Source organism: Aristolochia californica, unplaced genomic scaffold, assembly GCF_029961685.1.
Source record: "Aristolochia californica isolate CCGP_79_NKW_82.1479 unplaced genomic scaffold, dmAriCali1.0.hap1 SCAF_11, whole genome shotgun sequence".
NCBI classification, from domain to species: domain Eukaryota; kingdom Viridiplantae; phylum Streptophyta; class Magnoliopsida; order Piperales; family Aristolochiaceae; genus Aristolochia; species Aristolochia californica.
This window is the reverse complement of record NW_027181782.1, coordinates 7,977,845-7,991,826: the sequence shown is the minus strand read 5'-3', so window position 1 is coordinate 7,991,826 and position 13,982 is coordinate 7,977,845. Positions and strand designations below refer to the sequence as shown.

At 37.3% G+C, this 13,982-nt stretch overlaps 1 protein-coding gene across 1 annotated transcript in view; it reads left to right on the top strand.

Moving 5' to 3' along the window:
- The window catches only part of LOC137944148 (transcription initiation factor IIB), a 46,837-nt gene extending 44,340 nt beyond the window's left edge, over positions 1 to 2,497 (top strand). Inside the window, exons 6-9 of the mRNA XM_068789697.1 lie at positions 73 to 203; positions 349 to 437; positions 1,645 to 1,721; positions 1,961 to 2,497. Of these exons, the coding sequence (XP_068645798.1) occupies positions 73 to 203; positions 349 to 437; positions 1,645 to 1,721; positions 1,961 to 2,094 (431 nt within the window). The 3' untranslated portion in view covers positions 2,095 to 2,497. The remainder of the gene's footprint in view (positions 1 to 72; positions 204 to 348; positions 438 to 1,644; positions 1,722 to 1,960) is intronic.
- Positions 2,498 to 13,982: the final 11,485 nt, after the last annotated feature.

The following is a 13,982-nucleotide window of genomic DNA, read 5'->3' as shown; positions in this document are numbered from 1 at the left end:
GACATCTGGATGCCTCCTTTTTTATTATTCAATATTTCTGTAAGCTTGCTACAATTTGTGACTCCCAAATAGAGATTTGTTCTGTTGCCAATGGAGCTACCAAAAAGGAAATTGGCCGGGCAAAAGAGTACATAGTGAAACAACTGGAGCTTGAAATGGGTCAATCCATGGAGATGGGAACAATACATGCTGGTGATTTCCTGGTGTGTTCGATGCCTCTAACTTGCTGTTACAATTTATCATGGTTAGAATTGCTGCCTTAAGGCATTAATAAGAAAGGGGAAGTTTTCATGTAACTGTGTTAGTTTATGAAGTGCAGTTTTGATTCATACACTTTCATATTTGCAGAGAAGATTTTGTTCTCATCTTGGAATGACTAATCAAGCAGTCAAAGCTGCTCAAGAGGCAGTTCAGAAGTCAGAAGAGCTTGATATAAGGTATTGCCAATTAGACTTCTAATGTTGGGGTTCTTTGTTACTAACGAGTCATGATCTGCAGTTATAAATGAACTTAGTGGTCCAAATAATTTTGCCGAGTAAAGAGCTTTAATTTTTTTCATTTCATGACATAATGATTTTGTTTCTTCATAAAATAGCCTGTTGATATTCCACTGATGTTTGATTGGATTATTTCGAATCTGTGGAAATAAGTAACCGTGTGTACTTGTTAATTCTGCAGACTTGTAATTGGAAAAAAAGGAAATTTATGTTTTACCTTATTTTTACTACCATAGCAAATTACTAATACTAATCTATTCTGTCATGAGTGTCATTGTCATTATATTATTATAATTGAATAATATTTATTATTATTATTATTGTTATTGTTATTATTTTTTCTTTCTGCCTGTACTAGTACTGGTTTTCCTGTTCATTTTTTTAAATGAATTTTCCTGTTGATTTTGCTCATCCTATCATTATTAAACTCACTGTTGATATGTGTGTTTAGGTTTTATGTGGAAAGGCTTAGGCTTTGAGGAGATCTCTACTGTTTAGAAATACTTAAAAATCAACTAACGATAGAGGAGAATTGCTAAAAACCCAAGCTCTTAAGTTGCTTATGATTGAGGAGATTAAAAGAGAACACAGTACAGTACATTTGGTAGGGAGCTAAAATATTTAGGACCTTCCCCGTGCTGTTCAAAGCATCTTCCCCTCCTGAGCGTTTTGTTCCTCTATTTAGTCACTATATTTTGTACTCCCACTTCGTTGTGCTCTCCCTAGTTTGCTGAGAACCTCTTCTAATAAATTTGCTTTCTAATTGTTAAAAAAAAATTAATGAGATATTAAGGACACATTATTCTTCAGAAAAATAAGAGAACTACATAGCTTGGCTTATTTTTGTTTATTTCTGAAAATTACACTACTTGGAAGATGCTTTTATTCGTTTTAATTTTTAAAGCAATTGATTAAGACTCAAAAAGCTTCAAAAACTCTTTCCTTTATTGCTTTTTTCAAAAAGAATAAAAAAAATGTAAGAGAGATTTTTTTTTTTTTTTTTTTTTTGCTCTCAAAACAGAAAGGGAGCTGGAGAATTGATAAAAAAGCATGCTGCAGTCCCCAAAACCAAACTTGGAAAATCACTGGATTTATGGTTCCTATCCGCACTTAATTCCCGTAGGATACTTAACCATGCGTATTGCAGGAGGAGCCCAATATCAATAGCTGCAGCAATTATTTACATCATTACCCAGTTGTCCGATGACAAGAAACTTCTTAGAGGTTGGTTTGCTCTATCTTTCAAGTGTCAAGGATAGTTTATAAACCAAACTATATCATATTAAATGAGTACAAGAAAAATCATGTCTTCTAAATGGTCTGGAACAATGCCAATTTAGTCATTGAGAAGAGTAGTCTTACTCTTTAAACTAGGATGGGTTAAGAAGTCTAAAATAGTTTTGTTAAGTCCTGAAATAGTGCATAGTATTCTTCTAAGTCCGAATTATGTTTTCTTATTGCAGATATTTCACTGGCTACTGGTGTGGCAGAAGGAACAATTAGGAATTCCTACAAGGATCTCTACCCTTACGCCTCAAGGCTAATACCAAGTTCTTTTGCTAAGGAGGAAGATCTCAGAAATCTTTGCAGTCCTTGAGATGTAATGTGCACACTCAGACTCCCTCCCTGGGGTGATGGCGATACAGTAATAACGTTTAACAAATTAATGATCACAGTTCCCAACAAAGTCTTCAAATCAGGATGGTTCTTGCAAATCTCAAGCTCTCTTGAAGTGATCTCCATGAAGGACACAGGACACATTTCGAGAGGCTCTTCTAAGTTTCTACCTTCTCTTTCCCATTGTTTGTGCCATGGGGGCTCCTTCCATTAACGGGTCAATAGCAGGGTTAGGGGCAGTATAAAGTGAGTCTGTCTTTTTTTCTAGTCTTGTTACATGTTTGTGGAAATGGCGAACTAGACACCTTTTCTCTTTGTTTCTGTAAAAACTAGGTAGTACAAGGTATATAAGAGAACTTTGGCTCTATTTTATTTTCCAAGCAGATGGTGCGTGCAAAAACAGAGCATAAGGGGAGGGGGTATTATCCTCTTCTTCGTTTTTGCTTCTCTACACATAAAACTGCGTGCTTAGAACAGAAGAGAGGTAAGGGCGCTCTGCATTTCTACTTCTTATAAGAGAGGTTAGGGACTGTACAAAGTGAGTCTTATCCTTTTTCAAGTCATGTTAATGTTTGTGGAAACCGTGAACTAGGTACTTTTTCTCTTTGTTTCTGTAAAAACCAGGTAGCACAAGGTATATAGAACTTTGGTTCTGTTTTACTCTTCAAGCACACGTACGTGCAAAAACGAGCATTAGGGGAGGGTAGGGGTACCGAGCTCGAGATCCGGATTCGGCTCATTTAAATTAACCAGCCGAGTTCAACCCAATCCAGGTTTGGCTCGACGACTCGCGAACCGGCTCGTTAACGAGCTGAGTCGGGAGCGGGAGTGAGAGCGAGGGGGGGAAGATGATTTCGCACATGTGAGATCATAAAGTTAAAAAAAAAAAAAATTCTTTAAACTCTCCTTCCTCATGGCTCTTGAAGAAATGAAAAATACATTTGAGTAGAAATAAGTTTCTAGGGATTATTAGTGTCTCATGTTTTTTGTAAGTATTTTTTTAATTAAAAATTCTTATTAAAAAAATCATATAATTTTCTAAGTAAGATTTTTTTGCCAAGATGAAGTAGAAAATTGTATAGAAAATTTTTGAATAAGTATTTGACAGTTGATGATGTAGTACTTTTAGCATGAGGCAATTTTTATTGCAATTTTTGTTTGATATTTTATTTAATTAAAAATTTATCGATAAGTATAGTAATATATTAGATTGATTATTAATTTTTATTTATTTCCCTAGAAGAGGCAATAAGAGGTCCATTTAACTTTTCTAAGAAAATTTTAAAATATTTCTTGTAATTTTCTAATAAGTCATTAATAGTAATAGGATTTTATTAAAGTTTTTTTTTTGGAAATATCTATCATAGGAAAAACATTTCTAGTTTTTCCTAGAATATAAGTTTCAACCAGGGGCACTAAGGAGGCCATAGTAAATTTATGAAAAAATTCAAAAATTACAAAACTAGATAGACAACATTTGGAGTAAAAAAGATTAATATTGGTTCGTTTTAATCCATTATTGAAATTCAATCATGAACCTCCCCTATCATTCTTTTTTTAAAATGTATGCATAATTTTATATATAATGTATTTGACATATATTTTATATAGAGTATTAAATGTATGTTAAACTCGAACTCAGGTAGAGCTCGAGCTCGAACTTAGTTAAAATTATTAGGCTCGAGTTCGATTACAATTTTAGGTTCGAGGCTAGGGTCGGCTCGAGCTCGAGTTCAAAATATTTAAATCAAACTTGGCTTGAACAAGGTTCGGACTCAGTTGGATTCAATGCCACCCTTATGCCCAATTTTAAGTAGAGGTCATTCCCAATTTTATGTAAAATGTATCTATAATTTTTATACAATTTATTTAACATGTATTTTTTGAAAAGTTTTAAATGTATGTTGAAGCTTGAACTCGGCTCAAACTCGGTTAAAATTATTAGGCTTGAGCTCGAGTTCGAAATATTTAAATCAAGCTTGGCTCGAACATAGGTAAGTTCGGGCTTGGATCGACTCGATACCATCCCTAGGAGAGGGGGTATTATCCCCCTCATACTCTCTCCCCTCCTCCCCTACTGCCTTTTTGCTTCTCCACTTATAAATAAAATTGTGTCCATAGAACACAAGAGAGGTAAGGGTTCTCTGCATTTCTACTTCTCATAAGAGAGGCTCAGATTTGTTGGAGTGCTTGTTTTAGTTGATTGTTGCAACTTTTGGGCTAATGGATGGGGACGTTTTTTCTTTCACTTATTAATGCATGCTGAGGGAACGTGAAAGTAAATTTGAATTCACTCCCACTTACCCAAAATTGTTAGTGCATCGAAAGAGAGAAAGTGAAAGTGAATGAACTATGTAATTCACTTTCACTCACTCCCGTGTAAAACGAGTGAAAATGAAATATGAGGGTTCACCCTCAAAATTCACTTTCACTCACTCCAGTGTAAAACGAGTGAAAGTGAAATCCGAGGGTTCACCCTTTGAATTCACTTTCACTCCCTCTCTCTCGACCCTTCTCAGCCTCACCCTTGTTAAATAAAAAAACTTGAAATTTCTTATGGAATTGAGTTTCAACCATAGAACAAAAAGAATCAAATACAATAAATACTTTTGATCTATCTTTCATTATATAACTTGGTAATTCTAGAGAAATCATCCACAAATATAACAAATTACTTAGATTGACAGATGTTTGGTACATTTACTAGTCCCCACACATCAAAATGGACCAAAGAAAAAGAACTTGAAGATACTTTATCTTGCTTGGGTAGAAACACAAATATGTGACTTCCATGCTCACAAAACTCTCATGATAACTTGCTAAGATGTTTAAGCGAAGGAACTGGTGTTTTTAAAATGGACAAGGATGGATGGCTAAACCTAGTATGCCACTAAATTGCTTCTTGATTTGTTTTTGCTATAGCTGTTAAAATTGTAGTTCGAGAAGTAAAAACCCTCATCTCTCATGGCCACCACCAATGACCTGGTTCATTTTAATGTCTTGTAAGACGCAATATGAAGGGAAAAAGGGTTTCAAAATAATTCTATTTTTTGGTTAATTGACAAATAGATATGAGGCTTAATGGTAACTATGAAACAAATAAAACATTAGAAAGTGATAAGGAAGAGGATATGGTAGGAGAACCGATACCTTGATGTTTGGTTTGGGACCCATCTATAATAAATACAAATCGATCTGTGGCACAAGATGAGAATGAGGATAAATTTTTAATTGTACAAGTTTTGTATTTTTGTTGCTTAGTTGTGTATCTTCTACCTAGTTAACTCCGAAAAATTATGGTCACTGCTAAAAAAAAATTATCCTTGGTCAAATTTATTAAGTTCTACCATTATATTCTTCCCTAGTTTTTTCAAAACAAAAGGTCACATTCTGGATTCATTTGGAAGTATGAGTGTTGCATAACAACCTCCTTCAAGTTAAAGTTATTTTCTTGTAGTATTTATTCAGTTTATAATCTTGTGTTTTCATCATTTCAGAGCAATGCCTAGACCCACTACCTTAAAATTATAGGAGTGTGCTCAACATCCAGCTCGAGTCAAGTCTTTTATTCTTCACCCAAGAGGTGATTTGTGTTTAAGGTACCCTTAAAAAGTGAGTACTCTCTTTATTGTGCCCTAAATGGAAACTCATTATACTCAAATTACATCATGTATGTGAAATTTTTCTCTTTTTCATAAATTCAACAAGTTGTCATGGATGGAGAGATCCAAGCTATGTATAAAAATTGCACCTGGGATTTGACCTCTCTCCCAGCCATCAAGAAACACATAGGGTGTAAGTGGGTGTTCACACTGAAGTATAATTTTGATGGGACTATTTTCGGGTATAAAGAGAGGTTAGTCGCTAAGGGTTACATGCAATTTATGCAATTGATTATGATGAGACATTCTCTCTTGTGGTCAAGATGAATTATGTTTGGGGTCCTTATATCTCTTGCTAATAATTTTAAATGGGCATTATATCAATTGGACGAAAAAATATTTTTCTACATGGTGACCTTTCAGACGAGGTATATGATTTAACCACTAGGTTATGTCGATTAAGAAAGGCCATCTACGGGCTCAAACAATCTCTAGGGCCCTGGTTTGATAAGTTCACTAAGGTTGTTACTCGACTTGGGTTTCAAAGGTGTGAAAGTGATCATTCTGTATGCATAAAAAACACCACTCGAGGGAATATCCTCATGGTTGTATATATTGATGACATTGTTATTACGGAAAGTGACTCTAGTGGTATTTAGAAAGTCGATGACTTGAAAAGGGATTTCTAAACAAAAGACTTAGGACTCCTAAATTACTTCTTGGTATAGAAGTCTTTCAATCCAATCTTGATATAGCATTGTCACAAAAAAAATATGTTCTTGATTTATTATAAGTAATAGGAATGCTTGGGGTGTAATCCAACTAACACGCCTATGGTGCCAAATGTAAATATCAGTGTAGAAGGTAGAGGTGATGTTGAGGTTGGGCGGTTTTAGCTATTAGTTAGAAAACTCATTTATCTTGCAGCTATAAGATCGGATATATCCTATTCACCAAGTGTTATTAGTCAATTTATGCATCAACCTCAATAATCTCATTGGATAACATTGGAAAGAATTCTTTGGTACTTAAAAAACATCCTGGATGAAGGTTATTATTTAAATGCCATGGACATACTTATGTTGATGGCTTTGTAGATCTAGACTAGGTTGGTTTTCTAGATGATAAAAAATCCACCTCTATCTATTGTGCAATAGTTGGAGGAAATTTAGTTCCATTGAGAAGCAAGAAACAAAATGTAGGGGCAAAGTCAAGTGTAGAAGTTGAGTCTATGGCACATGCAATAAGTGAGCTATTGCGGCTCAAATCTGTTACGGTCCCGAATCTGACACGTGGATTCTTTGGGAGGATTTGGGGTCTACCACGGGTTACGGGTCTTCCAAACATTACCGTAGGGGTAGTAGGAAGATATGGGGAAGACAAAAACGCAGATCAAGCCTAAGGGAAGCTTGAAAACCCTAGAGCTCGTTGAGGAGAACTCTAAGCCTCTTTACGCTAGATTTAACCTAATTCTTAATACTTCAATGCTTCCTTTTCTCATTACTCTTACCCCTTAAATAGGGTTCACTCTGTTAGGGTTTAATAAAATATTACAAAAATATCCCTATGAATAAAATATTCCAAGAATATCCCTATTAATAAATAATTCCAAAAATACCCCTGTGACCTAAAACTGAAATAAAATAAAGTAAATTAAAGAAAACACTAAAATAATAATGTTATTGCGTGCATAACATTACACCCCCCTTGGAAGACGAGCTTGTCCTCAAGCTCGGAAGTAGTGTCTGTATGTCGACGTCTTCACAGGTGCTGAAGTAGCATCCGCGATAGCAATGATGCCCCTCTGTTTGCCCACTTTTTTTTTTTTTTGGGGCCTGTCCGAGTTAACTTGGGTTGACTCGGTTCAGGAACCCGGTTCAGCGTGCGACTTAGCGGACCGGGCCGATTAAATTTTCCTAAGTTAGGAAAATTTAATCGGGAGTCGTCTTCTTCCTTCGGCACTCCCGAACTGCGGCCAGTGGATCCTTTCCTCACGACACCGACGAAGTCCGGCAATGGACGTCTCCTTCCTCTCTCCCGGCACCGACGGAATCGCCTGATTTTTCGGTGATGAAGAGCAGCCCGTTGGGGCTTCGCTTCGCCGATGGGAGAGTTGCCGAGACAGAGAGCTCTCAGAATATCGTCGACGGTTCTGCTGGAATGTCGCCGACGGGTCTTCTGCTGAATTGTCGCCGATGGTCTTCTGCAGAAATGTCGCCGACGATCTTCTGCTGGAATGTCAACGGTTCTGCTGTTGGAATGTCGCCGAACAGGGCGGAATTGTCGCCAACGGAGTCTCGTGCTGCTCCTGCGGTGACTAGCAGCCCTTGGAGGCTTTGTCGATTGGAATTTTGCCGAGACAGACTCTCGGAAATATTTCCCGGTCGGAATGGTCGGGAAATTTTTCCCCTCCCGTGCGGAATGGACTATGGCTGCGTGCATAACATTGGCTTGCCGTGAGCAGGGGAGGATTGATTTTTGTTGCTTTTCTGCGTCCGCCTCTTGAGACGAAATTTTTTATTTTTCCGGCCATGGGCCGTTCTGCCCGTCCGAGATAGAGATTTGAGGCTGTATGACATGTTTTGCTGCAACAACGAGTTTCGCCCTTCCATAACGTTCAATGGAAGCATCTAACCGTACTCGTATTTCCTCCAATTCCTTACCCATAGCAATCCATCTTTCTTGTGATATAGAATAACCCATTGTGTTCCCTCTCTGATACCAGTTGTTACGGTCCCGGATCTGACACAAGGATTCTTTGGGAGGATCTGCAATCTGCCATGGGTTACGGGTCTTCCAGGCATTACCGTAGGGGTAGTAGGAAGACATGGGGAAGATGAAAACGAAAGATCAAGGCTAAGGGAAGCTTGATAACCTTAGAGCTCGTTGAGGAGAACTCTAAGCCTCTCTACGCTAGATTTAACCTAATTCTTAATACTTCAATGCTTCATTTTCTCATTACTCTTACCCCTTAAATAGGGTTCACCCTGTTAGGGTTTAATAAAATATTACAAAAATATCCCTATGAATAAAATATTCCAAGAATATCCCTATTAATAAATAATTCCAAAAATACCCTTGTGACCTAAAACTGAAATAAAATAAAGTAAATTAAAGAAAACACTAAAATAATAATGTTATTGCGTTCATAACATTACACCCCCCTTGGAAGACGAGCTTGTCCTCAAGCTCGGAAGTAGTATTTGTATGTCGACGTCTTCACAGGTGCTGAAGTAGCATCCGCGATAGCTATGACGCCCCCTCTGTTTGCCCAATTTTTTTTTTTTTTGGGGCCGGTCTGAGTTAACCTGGGTTGACTCGGTTCAGGAACCCGGTCCGGCGTACGACTCAGCGGACCGGGCCGATTAAATTTTCCGAAGTTAGGAAAATTTAATCGGGAGTCGTCTTCTTCCTTCGGCACTCCCGAACCGCAGCCGGTAGATCCTTTCCTCACGGCACCGATGAAGTCCGGCGACGGACGTCTCCTTCCTCTCTCCCGGCACCGACGGAATCACCTGATTTTTCGATGATGAAGAGCAACCTGTTGGTTTCGCTTCGCCGATGGGAGAGTTGCCGAGATAGAGGGCTCTCAGAATATTGCCGATGGTTCTGCTAGAATGTCGTCGATGGGTCTTCTTCTGAATTGTCGCCGACGGTCTTCTGCGGAAATGTCGCCGACGATCTTCTGCTGGAATGTCGACGGTTCTACTGTTGGAATGTCGCCGAACAGGACGGAATTGTCGCCGACGGAGTCTCGTGCTGCTCCTGCGGTGACTAGCAGCCCTTGGAGGCTTCGCCGATTGGAATGTTGTCGAGACAGACTCTCGAAAATATTTCCCGGTCGGAATGGCCGAGAAATTTTTCCCCTCCCATGCGGAACGGACTATGGCTGTGTGCTTAACATTGGCTGGCCGTGAGCAGGGAAGGACTGATTTCCGTTGCTTTTCTGCTTCCGCCTCTCGAGACGAAATTTTTGATTTTTTCGGCCATGGGCCGTTCTGCTCGTCCGAGATAGAGATTTGAGGTCGTATGACCTGTTTTGCTGCAACAACAAGTTTCTCCCTTCCATAACGTTCAATGGAAGCATCTAATCGTGCTCGTATTTCCTCCAATTCCTTACCCATAGCAATCCATCTTTTTTGGGATATAGAATAACCCATTGTGTTCCCACTTTGATACCAGTTGTTACGGTCCCGGATCTGACACGTGGATTCTTTGGGAGGATCTGGGGTCAGCCACGGGTTACGGGTCTTCCAAGCATTACCGTAGGGGTAGTAGGAAGACATGGGGATAACAAAAATGAAGATCAAGCCTAAGGGAAGCTTGAAAACCCTAGAGCTAGTTGAGGAGAATTCTAAGCTTCTTTACGCTAGATTTAACCTAATTCTTAATACTTCAATGCTTCTTTTTCTCATTACTCTTACCCCTTAAATAGGGTCCACCCTGTTAGGGTTTAATAAAATATTACAAAAATATCCCTATGAATAAAATATTCCAAGAATATCCCTATTAATAAATAATTCAAAAAATACCTTTGTGACCTAAAACTGAAATAAAATAAATTAAATTAAATAAAATACAAAAATAATAATGTTATTGCGTGCATAACAAAATCGTTCATGACTGAGTTGGGTTTCCCTATAACTAAATCTATGCAACTTCATTGTGATAATCAAGCCTCTATTCACATTGCAACTAACCCAATGTTTCATGAAAGAACGAAACATATTGAGATAGATTGTCACATCGTTCATGAAAATTTGCAAGCTGGTGTGACATCCATGTAGTACATCCCATCCAAGAATCAACTTCCAGACATCTTGACTAAGATCATTGTGGAAAAACCCCTACCAAAGATATGTTCAAACCTGGGAATCTTTGATGTTTTCTCACTAGCTTGAGAGGGAGTGTTAAAGAAGATAGTGGCATTATATTGTAATTAAGTGACTGAGTGGCATAGGATGTAATTATTTAATAACTTATGTTCCTTTTCTTTAGTCATGTATTAGGGTTTTTACCCTCTCAAACTATAAATATGAGGTGAGGGGGAGAGCTCAAAATCATGCTCTCATTATTCCTCTCTTGAAACCCTAGTTCTCTCACACTTGTGCTCTCTCTTCTCCTCTCCTTGCTCTTTTCTCTCTTTTCTCCCTTCCTCTCCCCCTAAAACATACACCTTCTAGTGATGAAACCCTAGAATTTAACACTTTTTATCAAAGTACAAGAATTTGGTTGACTGGTCTCTTACATTGCTGGAGTTCTTGAGTACTAGACTTTTCAGTTAGACTCTACTCTTCAATTTCTTCATGCTAGAATCTTCTCAGGTGTATCTTCTTCAAGTGAATTGACCTTCCTTTTGGGCTTGAGGGATTCTTGGAATGACTTCTTCGGTTCTTCCTCATGGATCTTTAATGATGAATCTTTAATGTATTTACATATCCCTTTCCCCCCTAAAATGCTTGATATGTCATTTGTACATTTGCATAAGTTTTGTTCTCATCAAAATTATTGAATTTCTTGGAAAGAGAAATAATTCATTGACCTATTATAACTTAGTAAAATGAACCTACATTTATAATAGAGGAAATAAGTAGAATTGGATTACAATTAAATTACCCATGTCCTAGTTGCACCCAAAGTCAAACACTTAAAGATAAATCCTAGAGTAATTAAAAAACAGAACAAGAATAGATGACTAACATTACTAAAACACATTTTAATTGAGACTCTTAAGTGTGACTTCTTTCTATGAGGCTCTTGTAAGATTCTGCCATATAAACCGTTGCACTGTGAGACTTCTTGATGTGAGAGTATGTAAGACTCTTCTATATTTATTTTTCACCACTCCCCTCACACTTGTTCTTCCATAAAAAAATATGGGTGATAATAAAGCATCTAAACCAACCTCATAGGATTTCAAACAAAATAGTGATAATAATCCCTAAAAAGGTTAATGCTTATCACTCAAAGGACAATGATAAAAACCCACTTCAGTGTAATAATAAAAAAGTCCTAATGGACTTAAAAAACACTCATGTATAAAAATGGAACCAACCTATGCAATGCTCCAAGGGGTTGGCCTAAAAGGGTAATTGAGAGTAAAATAAAGGATGGAGAAAGGTAACTGAGTAAGAGGGTTAGGATGGATGAAAGGAGGAGAAAATAAATACCACGGTAATAAGAAGGAGATTGTAACGATATAACTGAAATAACTTAAAAATCCTATTGGACCAAGAATGACCTCAAGGGAATTTCTTGGTGGGAACAACTTTTTTTGGAGTTGACGATGTGGAAGATATGTGACTAGTACAAACAAGAAAATCAACACTAGAGAGGAGGCCTCGAGCCAAACCACTTGTATGATCCTCAAAACCAGAATTAATAATTTTATTTGAAATAATTTTGGCAACATGCGTTGATAAAAGTCTTGAAAACATGTTGTTGGCTTGACAATGCACACTTGGTTGAACTCCGGAGGCAAGTTGGTGTGAAGGACTCTTTTTTGTGTTCCTCCTCCTAGACGAAAGCTTGGTGGAAAACCGTATCATGATTCCAAGACATCTAAGGAGCTAAAACAGCTCAAAGATGGGATGAGCAGCATGAAAAGGATCCACTTATGCTGATATTGGAAATTCTAACAACTTCTTCTTAACAATTGTAATCAATAGTTGATACACATGCCACCAAGTCAAGACAACAACTACTCTTTCTCATTCTTCCTTCTTTGACACTTCTACTGCTTAGACATATCTTTCCAAGAACTCAAGCTCCATATTTTAACGTTGTATGCTTCTCCTCCACTTTTCTTATTCTTCCTTCTTCGAAGTTTCTACTGCATACACCAATTGTACCAAATCTTTCCAGAACTGAAGATCTATTTTGCAACGTTGCTCTCTCTTCATCTGTAGCTAGCTGAAAAAAAAAATTGCATCATCCATCAACCAGTGGAAATTGCCTTTTTGGAGGAAAGCATCATCTCTTATCATGCAAGCTTACAAGAAGCATGACAAAGGAGACTTCACCAATAGTTCAGTATCGTGTTTCGTGTCTTATGCAAAGCATCCCCAAAGTCCGTTGTTGCGAAGGTACCACACACAATAGCACACAACAAAAGAAAATGGAGATGAATAGCCACTATATCTATAGGCTAATACCAACTACTAAGTGGACCTCATGGATATCAATAACATAAAGAGGGTGACAAGACAAAAGTTGTTGAGAAGTAAAGAAAAGGGACAAAACAAAAGTAATGACTACCTCCAATAGAACTCACCTGGTGATGAGAATAAAGACAAATATATCCTGGTATCCATTCCAGTTCTTTTACTTTGTCTTCATGCTTTTCTTCCCAATAAAATGAACAACTCTGAACTTAGGTGTTAGCAACAATAAATAGAGCAATTATGAACTTGGCAGCATGATATCCTCCATTCATAGAAATTTGAGAAAACAAAAGAACCAAAAAACTAAGGGTAGTTGATGAGACTTCCTTCCAAGAGATTTTTGTAAGACTTGGCCATATGAATTGTTACTCTGTGAGACTTCTTGCTATGTGAGTCATGCAAGATTCTTCTATACCTATTCTTCAACATTCCCCCTCACTTGAAGGTGAAGAAAAGCAACAAAGTTGATTTTATTCTTGAGACGTAGAAAAAGGTTCTGGAAGGTAGTGAAAGAGAGCACCATAGTGTTTTTAAGGGATAATTAGGGTTGAGTGCTGGCTATGGAGGACAAATAAAAATTAGACAAGGGTATAAGAGGAACCAAAAAAATGAATAAAAAAAATAAAAAATAAAGTAAAGAATAAAAGTCAAATTAGAGCTTCATCATATCTATGGTTGACTAAGTCAACTCATATAACTTGCTCTTATACCATGTTGAATTTCGGGGAAAGACAAATAATTCATTGACTTATTATAACTGAGTATAGTGAGGCTCTATTTACAATAAAAGAAATGAGTAGAATCAGATTACAACTAAACTACCCGTGTCCAAATTACACCCAAACTCAAACACTTAAAGATAAATCCTAGAGTAATTAAACAACTGAACAAGAATATCAAATTAAAAAAACTAAAACTCTTTTTAACTGAGACTTCCTTCTGGCTCTTGTAAGACTCTACCATACGAGTTGTTTCTTTGTAAGACTTCTTATTGTGAAAGTCAGAAGAGACTCTTTCATACTTGTTCTTTAATATCAAGGTAAAAATCAACCTAAGTCAACATCCAAGCGACACTTACATGAAATTGCCTCTAAGGCCAATTG